At 38.2% G+C, this 16,743-nt stretch overlaps 1 protein-coding gene across 2 annotated transcripts in view; it reads right to left on the bottom strand.

Annotated features, from left to right (window-relative positions):
- Positions 1 to 16,743, bottom strand: part of FBXW7 (F-box and WD repeat domain containing 7) — a 208,945-nt gene that overhangs the window by 62,135 nt on the left and 130,067 nt on the right. For both annotated transcript variants that reach the window (XM_061584622.1, XM_061584623.1), the window contains one exon: positions 2,292 to 2,374. In XM_061584622.1, coding sequence (XP_061440606.1) covers positions 2,292 to 2,374 — 83 coding nt within the window. The remainder of the gene's footprint in view (positions 1 to 2,291; positions 2,375 to 16,743) is intronic.

Here is a 16,743-nt window from a genome sequence, read left to right as displayed (position 1 = left end):
TAGTATATCCTGGGGAAATGAATGATTAGCTGGTACGAGCACAGAGTAGGGAAGGTGAGATACACCAACAGTTTGTTGCAAGTTCCACTTGGGAAATTATATGTGCTAGTTCAAAGCCACATTTTAGTTAACCAGGACTGGCATCAGAGTTAGGCATCCGTGGGCACCTGCAGTGGTCCACATCCCTGCAGAGGGGCTGCTATTGAACTCCAGAACCTACTGTTCATCTGTCATCTCTAAACATGTAAGCAATGGCATGAGTGAAGAAATAGAGCACTTGCCTTCCTCCTTTCCCTCTTGATTGTGAACATTGTTTCCACAGGGAGGGGGCAAGTGAATGGGCAGTGGAAACTTCAGAGAGGAAAAGCTGGGCCCAGTCAGAACATCTTGCCTAAGGACCTTCTAAAACCTTGAGCTGGGACTGCAGTTAACCATACTGTTTGCAGTAGGTCTACAGGATTTCTGTTCTTCTACAACTTGGGCATTCCAAAGTTTCATTTATTTATATATGTTAATGCTTTCCACTGATAGCCTTTGGTGAAAAAAAATGGGACTTTCATTTACAGCATGTCTATACAGGATATTTGGCAATAAACATTCGTAAGATGAGATATCTGAATATTTTGGAAGAGAATAAATCTAATCATTTGAGACACATTTGCTTTTTATTGCATATTTCACTGGGCACCTAGGATTACTATATGGCTCTAATTTGGTAGAAGCATGTGCTTTAATATAATTATGTCAACCATTGATACTTAGGCTGTGTACACTTTGCTAACACTGCAAATTCTACAAGACTGCAGATTTGCAAAAGGTTGGAGTGTGCCTACCAAAACATTGACTATTAAACTAACATGTGGCATGTGGGATTTTCTAGGTTCAGGTTCCATCCTTAGCATATCCAGTTTGAAGGATTTCAGACAGCAGGGCTAAGACAGACCTGTACCCGAGACCTTGAAGAGTCATTGCTAGTCAGAGTAGTAGACAAAATAGGTCAAGATGGAGCAATGGTCTGTATAAGGTAGTTTTATTTTCAAAGGCATTATTTTCAGCATTTTATATTACAGCCTTCTTTTGTAGGCAAAATAAAGTTCATGAAACAGATCAGCTTATAATAATCTAAGAACAGGGATGACACATTTACACAATTTAAAACATACAAATACGTTTCTCAATATCATAGCCTAGAACTAGCATTTGTTATCTATGGGACACAGATCCAATAGACTTATTTTAAGTAAAGATTTATTACTGAAGGCATTTCTGAGTTCAAAAGTCTAGATACTTATATAAAATGAACTCCAAATATCCTTCCTACATATTTGAATCCAAGAAGGCATCAAAGAGTAAATATTAATATTGTCATCAAAGCACAGTATTTTATAGGAGTCCCTGTGTAGGCTTTTTCAGAACACAGAAACCTTTTTTTTAAAAAAATACATGAAATAAGGACAGATTTGTTAGCTTGAAATGAATTAACAAGCATCCCATATGCTAAACTCTACAATTAATCAAATATCTACATAGCATTTTCCCTGTTTCTTTTTACACAAATATACAATGGTAAACTTATAAATCTGAGTGTAATTTATATACATGAATATTTCAATTCACAATAAAGAATTTTTAAAAATTCAAATCTAAACAGTAGATAAATGGCCTATGGAAAGCAATCGGTTACCACAAGAAAGTTTCAGAGGGATGCAGATTTGAACATGCCTAAATGCAAGAGGGCTGTATCTAGTTGTTATGGCAACTACCAAGTAGAGAAGTTGAATTGTATGAATCTCGTGACACTGAAATTCCTAACCAAAGGAAATTAAAGGGTTGTTAAACTGACAGGCTTGCCTATGATAAACATACATCTCTTTAATTTATAACGGAACTCCATGTTGTGGAGAAGTTATTATTCAATATGTCAGGAAGTATCATGCTTTTGTATGCAATAATGTTGTGATTAGCATCAGTGATTTTGTTCTTTCTATAGTCCAAGTGATACAGTAAATTGATACATAGCCCATTCTGCAAGTTTCTCTTCAAAGGAGTGAGGGCAAGAAGATTAATATTAAAGTCCTCTGTAGTCAGGAAAAAGTATTCATCCTAAATTTATAAATGAAAGGCTTTTATACCTCTTAATACATTTTTAAATGTAAAAGTGCAGTAATTTCAAGCAAGTGAGTGTAGATAATTCACTCAGTTTTGTTCTGTGGTGCAAGAGGCGCCCGTACAGGAAGTACAGGCTGCAATGGTGTATCTTAAACAGATTACCTGCCATTACATTAAATTACCTTGTATATTCTGATACTTTGCAGGGTTTCTTTCCCAGTGAGAAAGAACGGACCTCGGAGCCATGGTCCAACTTTCTCTTCATCTACAAAGTGGGACAAGAAACAAAAGAATGTGTTAGTTTGGCAGCATAGGTAAGGCCTGTAACGAACAGGATGGTGATCTTTTGCCTGTACCTCAATATTGTGTTAATATCAGCCTGAATAACCTGTATTTAAATAAACAAAATGGAAATCATTCTTCTGACCCAGCTTTTCTATAACCCTGTGCACTATAATCACTTGGCAGCTAAAAGTTCCCTTACTGCATTATGGTTTGCACTATAATTGGTTTCCACACATTTATCCATTGTAATTAGTTATTCAATAATTCATTAGTTTGGTTTACAAAAATTAACTTTACACATTCTCTGGAATGATAGGTACAGATGCTAAAATGACATCAAACTGAATGAGACATTCTTTGATAATCATTTCAAACTGTACATCAGAAACATTTTATGAATAAAAAAAACCACATAAAACTACTTCCCTATGGATAGTTCCTTACATTTTTAACATCAGTATCATTAGGATGGCTTTAGAACAACTAGCTTTTTGCAATATGGCAAGAGTAAAATTTGTATGTCTGTGTGTAACACACACACACACCTTCAGTGTTGCATTGTCAAACACAGTTGATTAAAGTTATCAAATCTTATGTACCAAGGAATCTTCTAACTACAAATGTTTAGACAAGAAACTGAAAGAAACAAAAAGATTTGTACACAAAAATACATGGAAAGCAAACTTTTTAGTTTTGACAAGATACAGCAGCAGCAGTTCAACAGCTATGCTGGCTAAACAGCACGGAATATATATGTGCTTTAGCCCAGATTTATATCTGGCTATTTTTGTTTTAGGTTTTTCTTAACATGGTAGCTATTCAAAATAACTAGTTTCATACCAATTGTTAGCAGCTAATGTCAAATATATATTGCTCTTCAAATGTAGATTTTTTTTCATTTATTTTTTCAAAGTGGATATTCACTATGTATTGTGGCAGTCTGGTGATACCAAAGGGGCACTAGAATCATCCAAGACATTAAAGTGCATTTTCACTGGTGAAACAAGCATCCCACTAATTCTATATTTACTCATATTTTGATGCTTATGTATTTATTTTTAACAATTCTCTATTTAAATTATAATGCTTGTCCATTTCACTTCTGCAGTAATGAAGATGTTCCTGTTATAAACCTCATTTGTGAGCCTGTACCTCACATGGGACAATACACATCATGTACCACACAGAACCAAAAAGCCCAAAGCAAGAAACAACCCTCTCGGCTAGCAACCTCTTTTCAGAGCAAGGCTGAGAATAAGAGAGACCATCTTTGCATCTATGTACAGGAGCATGCCTGAAAACCATTGAAAAGCACTCCCCATATTTAGAACAAGGCTTATTTATTGCTGAACACCCTAAGAATACTAGAAGCTTTTAACCTCTATGAAAAATTAGACTGATACCCTGGGGGAGGGATATCATAACACACTAACAGTAATATTCCTGTTTCTGTCTGGAAAAAATATCTATTTCACTTCAACAGACAAATGTTAAGAATCTTCATTATAACACTAACTCCTACTTTAACAACAACTTCATTTTCTCAAAAGCACAGGATACATTCTAAACAAACAGTTCCAATACTTGCTTAAGGATGTAACCAAACTCCTGTTTTCTCAGTATTTGTAGGAAACTTTTCCCTTCCCTTTTAAGTTCCCATCCCTTTTAAGGATTAGGAAATATACAGAAGCTTAGCACTTGACACTATATCAAATATTCTAATAAAATTATCACGTTATTATACTAAATAAGTTTATTGCCATTAGATTTATCCAGTGTAAACAATTGCATTTTGTAGGATTTTTTTGTGAAATGCAAAAGCTTGCTTCATAAATACCTGAAGAAACACTAAAATCCTGTAGAAAAGTATTAATTTTTTTTTTAATCCTGCAGCCTGTATTCTGCATTGCTCCTGGGAATACACAGTATTGCTGAAATATTTCATAGCATCTTTAACATGTATTTTTGGTATAAGCATTACATGTAAACATCAGTACTATTTGCATCCAAAGCTATCTGGGCTAATAAAATGGAAATTAAATACTGAGCAAAGCTATAGAAGGAAGCTCTTATTAAAAAAACAAGGCTAAAGTGCTGAGCTGAATGTGAAGAGCCAGTTCAGCCAAAGGTAAATAGTCTGATGTTCCTTTCGTTTCTCATGCAGATTCCTAAAATAAAAGGATTTCGCATCTCATTGAGCCCTTTCATTATTTGCCTTTATTCAGCGTATAGAATGTTAAGCATCCAGCCACCGACCAAAGGAGGGGGGGAGATACAGATACTGCAGCCATCTCCAGGGATACAGATTTTTCTTTCCTTAACACACACACACGCACGCACATATATTTAGGGCGGGGGGGGGACACCACACAGATTACTTACTTTGTAAAAAATCATTTTTAAAGTGCCGTAGAAACCCATGTTGTCGGTATTTTTCCCCTTCAGCGATTCTGTGCCCCCGTGTGTCCGGCTGCTTGGTAGCCTCTGACAATATAAACCTTTTTCAGGTAGATATGTCACAGACTCTAATGTGGACATGCTCAGGCACGTCAGAAAGGAAGATTAGGGAGCAGAACCAGCAACCAAACTCCACTGCGAACGCGAACGAAGCTCGGTGGTATCAAAACGCTCCTCGGAGCACACATACATACGTACGGCTTGTCTGAGAAGAACTTAAGGGAGTAAGAGAGAGGGGGAAGATTATTGGAGGAGACTTTGCCCTGTCAAAGCCTTGACTGAACAGATTCCTCCCTTAGCGGCACAGAGATCAGATTACATCTTCCCTCACGCTGAGAATGGTGCAGTCCAAGCTTCAGCAATGCAGGCTGCACATCAATTATATGGTCCTCAGCTCCACGGAGCCTGTGAGCACACAGCACGGGAAGGACCTCGGCAGGAAATTAAACCGTCCTCACGCCAGTCTCACACTGGCCACTGGGTTCTAAGAAAACGCTGAATATCTTTAGCTATCTTTTCAAACCCGGCCACTTTACCACCCCCATTTTAAACAAACAGGATAGTACTGGATAATTCACAATCACTAGCTGAAGCAAACAAGACCATTTTCACTAATTACAGCTAGATTGTGGCCCTCCAGCAAGCTGACTGGACCTTTGTATCAACGCATCTAATAGGTTCGAAAATTGCTGCATAAAAATGCAGTTAATTTTAAATTAATTTGATATAAGCATTTCCTCTGGCAAGCTGCCTACATTTCTCCTTTGGGGAAAAATAATAAATTTCATTGGAATGTTTTAACACTCAATTCAATCATAACAAAATATACAAGTTGTAGGATTTAAATATTAATTCCTTGCTACAGTGGCAAATGTTAAAATTGAGCTTACAGAATAGCAGACCTGAAAAATATACCTCAAGGTCATCTAGTCCACCCCAAATAGAGGAAAGGTTGACACAATTATTTATGATTACTGTTTAGTTAAAACAAACATCTGAAATACCACCCCCAGCAAGGTGCTATCCCTCTCCAAAGTGTTTAAAATACAACACATAACTTAAAATGTCTACTATTTAAATCTACCATCTGTGGTCCTATTCTCAAACTGCAGATAAAAACATACATGAATACTACTGTCATGTCAGACCATGAATTTGTTTGTTTCATAGGGCAAATTAGTATGACCACTTCCAGTAATTCTTTCCCTCCATAGTCACTTCTTAGGGGACCCCAAAAGTACAGTCTTGCAAAAGGTTCAACACACAATTCACTATCAGCTTATCAAATACATGAGGAACCAAGTATTAGCTCAACACTTTCCCAAGATCCAGAAGCAGCTGAAGCTTTCTAGATTGGGGGGGGAGGGTGCATTCATAGCACGGGGGGGAGCAGCACCACATTATAATGCATTTTCCAAATATATGAACATAAAATATCACATGAAGCCTTTTAAATCAAGTGGAACTATCACATGCATTGAATATGATACTTCTGCTACCCTCAATACACTGCAGCTCGACATTTGTGTGGAAGTAAGCTCATATTTTCCCCAGATGGTATTCCTGCCATTAACACAGTGTTCCTTTTTTCTATTACATGAAACATTTAAAATGATTCCACTTTAAAATACTGCTACTTTCACCCTACAGTCTGATGTCTCTCAGCCTTTACTGAAGTCTGGTTCAGGCATTTATTTTTGTACTCGAAACTGGTTCCGGATATTTAAAAAATGTTCATAGTGCCTTGTATAACAGACATATGTGAACACTACTATCTCCACAAGATAGATGCAGAATACTTTCTAGATGTTTATGTTGGAAACAATTGCTGTAACTTATACATGTGCATGCTATTCACAAATTATACTTTGGACCACTGTCTGACAACTAGTTTTTACAAATGAGATAAAATGGTAAACCTTTGTTTGCACTGTATGACACAAGACTGAGTGAAATTTCACATAATTATGGCAACTGTCTACATGCAAGGATTTGTTTTTAGACAAACATTTTAGTCCCTATTTGTAGCGTGCACTAGTACAGTCCAAACACAAGACCTACCACCTCATCTGCTGTTTGCAAGAACTAGATCTATAACAGAGGATCTCAAACTGTGGTCTGCATACCACTGGTGGTCCATGACCTCAATTCAGATGGTACATGCAAAAATGTATTTCTGTACTTTGCCCATCACTTGATATTGTTTCTCATGAAAAAGAGAGGCTGCTTTGTTCAGGGCCACATTATTTATTTATTTATTTCTATTTCTATCCCGCCTTTCTTCCAAGGAGCTCAAGGTGGTGTACATGGTTCTTCTCCATCTCCATTTTATCCCCACAACAACCCTGTGAGGTAGGTTAGGCTGAGAGAGTGTGGCTAGGCCAAGGTCACCCAGCAAGCTTCATAGCTGAGTGGGGATTTGAACCCTGGTCTCCCAGGTTCTACCCCCACACTCTCACCACTACATCACCCTGGCTCTTGGAACAGCCTATGGAACAGCTAATAAGGCTGTAGTTTTGGCTCCATGATTTTCATAGTACAATATGCTTTGCGACTGATGCCAGTGCTGAATAAAAAAATGCAGTTAAAACCTTAGTTTGGGATAGGGTTTTCTTCATAGAATAACAAAAAGGTTATTAAGTAGTCTGCCAAGATCCCTAGCCATTTTCAGAAAAATTGAGAACCTCTGACCCCCAACATTCAAATCTTAGAGCTGAATTAAATATCACAATAAACATGGAGACACTATCAAAAATAGAAGTATTTTTTATTGCTGTCTCTCCCCAACACCCTCTGACATAATCATTGTCCGTGTTACCCTACCTCCACTCCACAACACTGGCTGATGTTAGAAAGGAAACATACCAGGCTGGGTGGGAGCTGGCTGACACAGACCTGCCATTTTTATCACATTGTACAGTTCTGCGCTTAGATATGAACACATATGGCGGTCCATTTTAGACTCCAGGATTTATAAACCATGGTTTATGAAGCTTGGAACAAACTTTGGGGCTGAAAGCTCCTCTCTCACCCCCTCACCCCATTGCACACTAGCTTTGGCATGATGCTTCTGGCCAAGCTTATATTAAGACAGAATTTCTTGTTATGTATGAGCCAGCGTATTTTGGCTTAGTATCAGTTAACGAATCAGGATTACTGGCTATTTTTCTGGTTTGTAAACTAATATTAAAACACAGTTCCCCAGGTTTGGACATAACAGTAAACTTAGGAACTCCCAGGTCTGGCTCTGGTCAGTGCCTTGGATGGGTAACCATCTGGAAACAGCATGCACGTAATTGTGGTTACATGATGGAAGAAAGGAGATATATAAATGTAAAAATGGTAAGAACATAAATAAAAGAGGAACAGATTATCCCCATTTTGCAAAGAGAATTGAGGTGTCTGCATTAAATGGCTTACCTAAAACAGATTGTTTTTACAGAATGCTTCTCTTGCCACAAACTGAACAGAGTGCATTAAGTACTTACAGGAGTCCCCGTGTGTGTGTGTGTGTGTGTGTGTGTGTGTGTGTGTGTGTGTGTGTGTGTGTGTGTGTGTGTGTGTGTGTGTGTGTGTGTGTGTGTGTGTGTGTGTGTGTGTGTGTGTGTGTGTGTGTGTGTGTGTGTGTGTGTGTGTGTGTGTGTGTGTGTGTGTGTGTGTGTGTGTGTGTGTGTGTGTGTGTGTGTGTGTGTGTGTGTGTGTGTGTGTGTGTGTGTGTGAGAGAGAGAGAGAGAGAGAGAGAGAGAGAGAGAGAGAGAGAGAGAGAGAGAGAGAGAGAGAGAATACTGTGATCTGTTAGAGAAGGTAGTAAGCTCCCCCAAGCTGCAGTTTAAGTAACTGCAGATTATTTATACCTCTACAATTCTTTCCTTATAAACTTTGCAAAACTTATTAAACTTCAATAGGAGTTTCTCAGCAAATTATAAATTAAAAACCTAAATCCCTAAAATCTGAAGCTCTTATCATTAGAAAAATAGATTATTTTTGAGGAAAATGTAAGGTCAAAGGGCCAGTACCACAACTAAAGGAGTCTGCTCTAACCAGCTTCCGTACATCATTTCATCATTAGTTCCCCATTCTTTACCATTAGTACTGACCAAATTGAGAGCAAATGTGACGCCCTGTGAATCTGTTATAGCTAGGTCATTTCTTATAGTGGTTTCTTTCTTTTTTTAGGAAGGAAAGGACCCAGTTGTGGGTCATATGCCTGCTGGCTATCAAGATGCAGATGGTATATATCAGCCCTCAAAATGAACCCCCAAATGTATACACAGTTGTCAATTTCTATATTGTTGTGGTAAGAAAGAAAGAAAGAAAGAAAGAAAGAAAGAAAGAAAGAAAGAAAGAAAGAAAGAAAGAAAGAAAGAAAGAAAGAAAGAAAGAAAGAAAGACCAGTTACAAGAAGAAATCTTAATTTTAGCTTCTCTTCCATTAATTTCTGAAACATCAGTGGCAGCATTGTTCTATACAGCTTTTACTGTATACTGTAAGGCTTTTGCATACTGATCCTAAAATTTGTACTAATATAACTCCAAGCAAATCTGATGCAATAGATAAATTGCAATGCTGCAGTAGTTATGTACCCTTTACTAATCACGTCTTTGCTATTCAGTTTTCTACAGTTCAATATGGTATTAGTATATTTTTCTCTGGTTCTTCATTATGCAATGTTACTTCACCTTCTAACCCCATAGCAAATAGACTTTCATAACAATATTTACAATTATCTATTAAGCTTCACTTCTTATAAAGGGAGCAAGCCAGAATTGAGCTCATGAAAACCTCTGTTTCTTTTTGTTGTCCTTCCTTTATTGTAACCCCTCTTGTATGAAGAAAAAAGGTGACACATGCAGGCTTAACTTACAGTATTTAATATGTATGGTAAAATGACAATCAGATATAGATAGCAATTTGTCACTACCAGGTTTAAGACAAGACAAGGACACTACTGCATTACTGATAAAACAATGAATATATAAAAGTAGTAGGATATGGTCTGAAGCTTTATAAAACTGAACACTCACTCTATTACAAGGCTACCTCAACTATCACAAATCATATATTTGGAAGTGAACATAAAAATAATTGTATGATCAATTAAAATATTTTACTTAGCCAGAAGAATACTAAATATTGAAAGCAACACTCTTTATTTTTATAAGGTTTCCAACCTTTTAAATGTCAGAAAATATTCCAGAAGGGTAGCAGTATTATTCATTGGAAAAATAAAAACCCAAGAGACTCTCACTCTACCTTAAAGAATAACAGATTATTATGGCAGAAGCTTTTGTAGACTACTGTTCATCAGATGCAAAGTGTTATCCTGAATTGATATGTATATTTACATCTAAAAGAGAGCTCAAGTTAGTGTACAAACCCTTTCCCATTTTATCTTAAAAGCAACCCTGCGGCGTAGGTTAGACTGTAAGACAGTGACTGGCCCAAAGTTAGCAGTGAGCTTCAGAGCTGAGAAGGGATTTGAACCTAATCTCCCCAGTGCTAGTCCAACCACTGCTTCACATGTGTAGCACTCTTCACACTATCTGTAAGAGGGACCATGCACCGTCACTGCTGTCTACCCCCAACTTTCTTGTGATGCACAGGAAGGCATGAAGGATTGTAAGCATGCTCGGTGGATCTCACACTTCTCTACATGGTCAACAGTACTATGAGATCAGAAGTCCTACTCAGAAGGACTGGAAGTACTTTCAGCCTAACATGGTTACAATCCTCCTTAAGACTTTTTTGCACAACACAAGAATGTTGGAATGGAGGAGGAGCCAGCTCACACAGCCCTACTCTTCCTCCAGAGATAGTGATTAGTGTTTACAGCCACTAAATTGGGGGGGGGGGAGAGAATATGTAAACATTGACTATGACATGCGAGAGGTTAATCTGTGACAATTCTATGTAAAACATAAATGCCTACAACGTAAGCATGATGGCCATCCACAACAGCAATAATAGCGCAATAATGCCACACATCATCATCCATCCAAGATTTATGTTGACATTTGCATGTTCCTTAAACATAGTGTTAAAATGCAGGCACTGATCCAAGGGGGAAAAGGAATGATTGATTGAAAGAAGATAAGTACAAAGTGTGAGAAATGGGGGTTGGGGTGCAGCAGAGGCACACAGAGGATACAGCTGCAAAGATGCAGAAAGGCAGCCCAATGTTCTTAAAGGGATGATGTATTGCTGACATTTGAATCAAGATGGGAAATTGCTTGTTTTATCTGAGATTAAGGGCTCCTGCTTTACTCTCACAAGTCCTGCTTTATTGTTGTTTACTAAAAAATGGAAACTGACTACATCAAGAAGGTGGACAGAAATCCCTGGTCTCAGAAGATGAGAACCTTGACTTCTCACTTCCTGACTCCACACACCTGGGGCTTCCCATTTAGCCTACCGTTATAAGGCCTCTGCCACCACTACCCCTTAAAACAGAGCTCTCTTGTCTTGTCCTGGAGCATTTATCATGTCATGTTCAGTAGAGTAGGAATGGGAAAGATGTTGCTGAACTACAACTCCCATCAATCCTACCCATTGGCCATGCTTGATGGGGCTGATGGGAGGTGTACTTCAACATCTGGAGGCCCAAATTTTGAGAGGGTGCTGGAGTGCTTGTCACAAAAGGCTGCCATGGGGATGTGTGGATTAATACAATGTGGCTGCAATTGGGGAGGGCATGCTATAGCACAAAAAGAGAGAGTACAATAATTGCTGCTTCTCTCCCCCAGAACCCTGGACAAGCTCATATTTACCATGTGAAGTCACTATGTCCTGCTAGTCCTGATTGTGGAGATACAGCTGTTAAAGACACAAGAACCCTGTTTTCCCCAATGCCAATCCTAAACCAAAGCCAAGGCTGCCATCCTGTACCCACTTACCTGGATGTAAGCTCCAATAAACACAAAAATACATACTTCTGAAGTAGATATGTATGGCATTGTACTGTAAGTTAACTACAAAGTGAATTTTTAATGTGTACCTGGTTTTTAGCTCTTGCACAGCAAGAGACACGACTACAACTCTTTGCAAAGTTTTCACAATTTGCATTTGTCATTTGGAGAGGGATTCTTTAACATCCACTGGCATTTATTGTATAGTAGTATTTACAGAAAATAACTTCTACTGAGTACCTGATCTCAGACAAATCCACCACAGGAAAGCTGCATCCTGATGGCTAGCAAAAAGGAAGGACAAACTACGATGATCTCAAGAACTACTAGAAAATAAGCTAGAAGCAGGAAAGTGCCCTAAAGGGGAGGGGAACATAGAAGCTCTTTAGAACCCCAGGGATTCCTACTGTCTGGTGTCCAAACTACTAAACATCAATCACAGTGCTGACTTCACTTATTGGCTAAAAATATTGCCTCCTTTAATATTGCACTGTGTTGCCAATATTGCTGCTAAAACAAGGAAAAAACTCACAAATGCCCAGTTTTTAGCTTTGCCCTGAAAAACTGTAGTGCTCTGAACCAATTACAAATATTCCATTTGTAATATTGCTATCTGTACTTAACTTCAGCAGACTCTGGTTTACTAATACAAAAAAGCTTTTTTTTCCTGAAAGAAGTTAGAGATATTTTTTAATACTGAAATGGGTAGTCTAGTCCAGCTGGTTCCCTGCCACCAACTTAATTATGAACACATTACAGTAACTTCCCAGCTTAAGGCAGTTCTATAAGGGAACTAGAGTGATAAAACAGTGAACTGCTTCGTTTCTAAATAAATATTTTAAAATATCACCAGATGTCTGTGCCTTCATTAGGAGGAGGGAGTTACATCACCCATCACTAGAGTTGAAATTGTTACAGACACTATCCAATAAGGAACACACATTCCATACACAATTCACTATAGTAATGAATGGGGTAGCATAAGAAGAACTGTTTCCCTAGCAGCAACGCTGTCTTTGCTGGAAAATGCAACTATCTCAAAATTCATCAAAGTAAGAGGCACTCTGATATATGCATAAAAAGGTTTATGGCCCAACACCATCACCTTGAATTGGGATTGGAAGCTACCGGGCAGTAGTACAGTTTGCAGAGCATTGAATGAATAAGCTCTCACTACCCTATTTTCATCAGGTGTTGAGGAGCTGTGGTTTGTTTGTTTTTTTATTATTATGGCAGCCCCATTGTAAACTACTTTGCTGAAATTAATCCTGTTAAATTATCGCAGAATAAACTGTGGTTGCCAGATACCTAAACTCCAGGAAATGAAGCATTCTGGACAGTTGATGGATAAAGCACAACATAGGAAACAGACCGTTAGCGTGGCAGCACCTATCCTGTGAAACTCCCTACCCTTAAATATTAGACAGGCACCATCTCGGTTATCTTTTATGCGCCTATCAAAGACCTTCCTCTTTCAACAAACCATTTAAGTTGAGACCTTATCCCAGTCTGCTTCTGTATTGGAATTGCTTTGTAATATGCTTTTAAACCTTTTTAATATATATATATATATTTTTTTAACCGTTTTTTAAAAACATGTCTTCAAAGCTTTTAAAAAAATGTTTTTAAAGTCGTTTTGTTTTAATGTACAGTAGGGCCCCGCTTATACGGCAGGTTCTGTTCCGGACCCCCGCCGTAAAGTGGAAATCGCCGTAAAGCGGAACCCCATTGACTTTAATGGGGCGCGTCACATGAAAATGATGCAAAAATGACGCAAAAGCAGCTTTAAAAGAGGGGAGGAAAGCTGCCGCATTAGCGGAATGCCGGGAAGCAGAGCGCCGGGAAGCGGGGCCCTACTGTATTTTAATGTCTGTTTTTATGAAGTTTTAAAGTGTTTTTAGTGCTTTTGTTTGCCGCCTTGGGCTCCTGCTGGGAGGAAGGGCAGGATATAAATGAAATAATAAATAAATTAAAATAAAGTACAGCAAAATTGACAGAAAGCAAAATTGGCAGAAAGGTGATGCCCAAGATTGTAAGGAGTGCAGGATCCTAAACTGTAAGCCTGATCGACTATTGTTATGGAAGCTCCACAAACTGACAGTCATTCCAACTCTTTAAAAACAATTTTATTTCCGTGTTGATTGCAACAATGCAATAAATAAATAGACAAATAAGCAAGCAAGCAGCTAGGCAGGCACTTTTAGGAAGTCATATTCAGGTGGTATGCAAAATCAAAATTCCCATATGGTTTAAAGATAGACTCTGAGCTTACGACGAAGATGTAGAAGAGGAAGTTTGGCATAAGTCATGCTTAACAACTAAGCTGAAAAACCTGTTTCATGTTTTAAACTTCTATTAGTTAGTTTCTTTAACACTGATGAGTGCTTTGCCAACTGCAATGAGAGGTTGGAAGGGATGCCTGGAAGAAGTCATATGGAGGGCAGATTGTGAGCATATATATCCAAGTCAGGTCAAAATAAATTTCACATTGCAGAACAGTGTCATAGTCCTCCAAGCCTGCTGCATTGATGATAGAATCTGTGTGCATCCAACTCCAACCAATAGGGTGGTGGCAAATTCAAAAGTGCAGGGTCCATAATAGTCACAGCCACACACCTCCCTCTTTTTTTGCTGCTGGGTTGAGAATGAGATCCTTGTTAATGCCTTCTCCCACAACAACAGATGTCCCTAGGAGTCAATAAGTATGAAAGAAGAGAGTGTTAGCTACTGAAAAGTCTTCTCAGTGGTGGACTCACCTCCTTTCACTCTGATTGACTCCAATCAGCAGGAAAGGACAAGGAAGCATGTCAGAAGACTCTTCTCAGTAGCTAACACACTCCCCTTTCATGCTGATTGGCTCATAGGATTCTGGAGACATAGGGACCCTGCCCCCCCAAAAAGTAAGAGGTCTAAGAGCCGTTGAGACCCTGAATGACTACATCCCTGACTCCCACCAATAACTGAAGAGAACTAAAAGGCTGTAGAAGCTGTGCTCTAAACAGACCTCACTTCCACTTGAAACCTCTGGATGGGACTTGCAATACCATGTGAACTCTGCAAAACAACCTCGCTGCTACTGCAGACTAAAGCAGTATCACCTTTGACTTGACTAGACAGGTTAGAAACAGAACAACAGGAAGACAGATATTAATTATATTCTAAAAAGCAAAACTCTGATGCAGTAATTCTTACATTTATTCATGTTTTTATACACCACCACCATTTCCTTTGCAGAATATGGCTCTAAATAAGAAAGGAATAAAAGACGCATCTAGAGCATACACTATGTGTACACTATGTTATGCCATGATGGGGGTAGGTTTGGATTGAGTATACTTATTGTTGTTTTGTATTATATGTTATATTTTACTCTATGTTATATTTTAGTCTATGTTATATTTTAGTCTATGTACGCCGCCTAGAGTGGCCGTTAATTCGGCCAGATAGGCGGCCTAGAAATAAAATATTATTATTATTATTATTCTCTACAAACTTCGCAATTAATTGAAGATTAAATGTAACCTTCTTATTTAATGCATCATTAAAACTAATGCAATATGTAAACCTATTTACAATGCACATAGAAATGAGTCACTTTCTTTAACTGCACAATGAGAGGGAAGTCCAGGAATTAACCACTTAGCATATTCTTTGTAAAAATTAGTATCTTTGTTTAACAGCTTTGAGCTAGGTCTTGGTTTTGGTTGGGCCTGTGTACATCATGGACAATGCAGAAGAACAGTAAGATTAAGCTTTGATGAAGGTGTGTGGATGTGCTCCAAGATTCGGCTTGCATCTGTGTGTTTTTAAAAAATTCTGATCTGCTTGAGTTGCTCTGTTCTCTCCCTGCTTTGATCTGCATTTCAAGTTTCAAGCTGCTCTATATAAAACAAAACTTAATGGTCTCCATTCACTATAATGGGGAATCTAAAAACAGGTATAACCGTTTCCCCTTTTGGCAAAAGTGGATAAAATTTACAGGCAAAGAAGCCCCTTCCAGGCAGGATTAAGCCTGCTAAATTACAGATAAAGACAATGGTTTTCAGTGGGGAAGCAAATGGGATTAACTTTCTTCCACAGATTTCCCTTTTTAAGGGATTATGTCATAAAAAGAATGGGGGTTGCCTCTTTGTTACATTAAAATAATTTAGAGATGGTTCAGTGATGTCTATTTTTGCTTGTACAGTTAGATCATCTCACCTATTCTATCAAATCTTCTGTCACATAGTTCTTAGAATCTTCTAAATGAAGCAGCATAACAGCTCAAACAGATTACAGAGGTAGTCAATATCATCTGTTTTAGCAGTTATGCTGCCTTAATTAAGCAAGTGTCTAAGAAAATTGTTTCCTGTGTTAAAGAGGACTCATTGGCCTCAACCAGAAGTCAGGCATTTGATGTCACTTTTGACTTTCAGACATCTCTTGAACACTTTTCTATTCTGACAACAGGCCTGTGCTGCTGTTTAAAATCTTATTGATTAAGCAGGCATTTTAATTTTTTTAATATTTTTAACGTGGTCTCATGTTTTGTTATTTACATATTGTTGAACAAGGCCCTGACATTTTGACATGTCATAAAGACTTCACAGAAAACAATGGGCCATTTTAGAAGTAATACTAAACTATGGTTCAGCTCACAGGTGGGCACCCTATGGCCCAGATCCACATGAGGCTCCCAACTTCATTTTAAGCAGCCCAGCACCTCCTGAACTGCCCCATTCTTCCATGCTATCAGAGTTCCTTTCTTCTTGTTCATTTCCACCTTATTGTTCATTGCTCTAATAGCCCCCCCCCCACACACACTTTCTATATAATTCCAGAACAATTGGAAAAATAGTGTCTTATTTGCTAAAAATAAAAGGATGATGCTGTTTTGCTTTCTTACATTTTCCTGGTTTATGGACTTGAGGAAAACAGGTTCTCTCTCCATTTGTCTGGGAACTAAACTGGAAGGATATTGTTGTGTATGTAGCACACTAAAGTCAGA

Source organism: Rhineura floridana, chromosome 9, assembly GCF_030035675.1.
Source record: "Rhineura floridana isolate rRhiFlo1 chromosome 9, rRhiFlo1.hap2, whole genome shotgun sequence".
Taxonomy (NCBI): domain Eukaryota; kingdom Metazoa; phylum Chordata; class Lepidosauria; order Squamata; family Rhineuridae; genus Rhineura; species Rhineura floridana.
The sequence above is the reverse complement of the archived record's forward strand: the minus strand, read 5'-3'. Positions and strand labels throughout refer to the sequence as shown.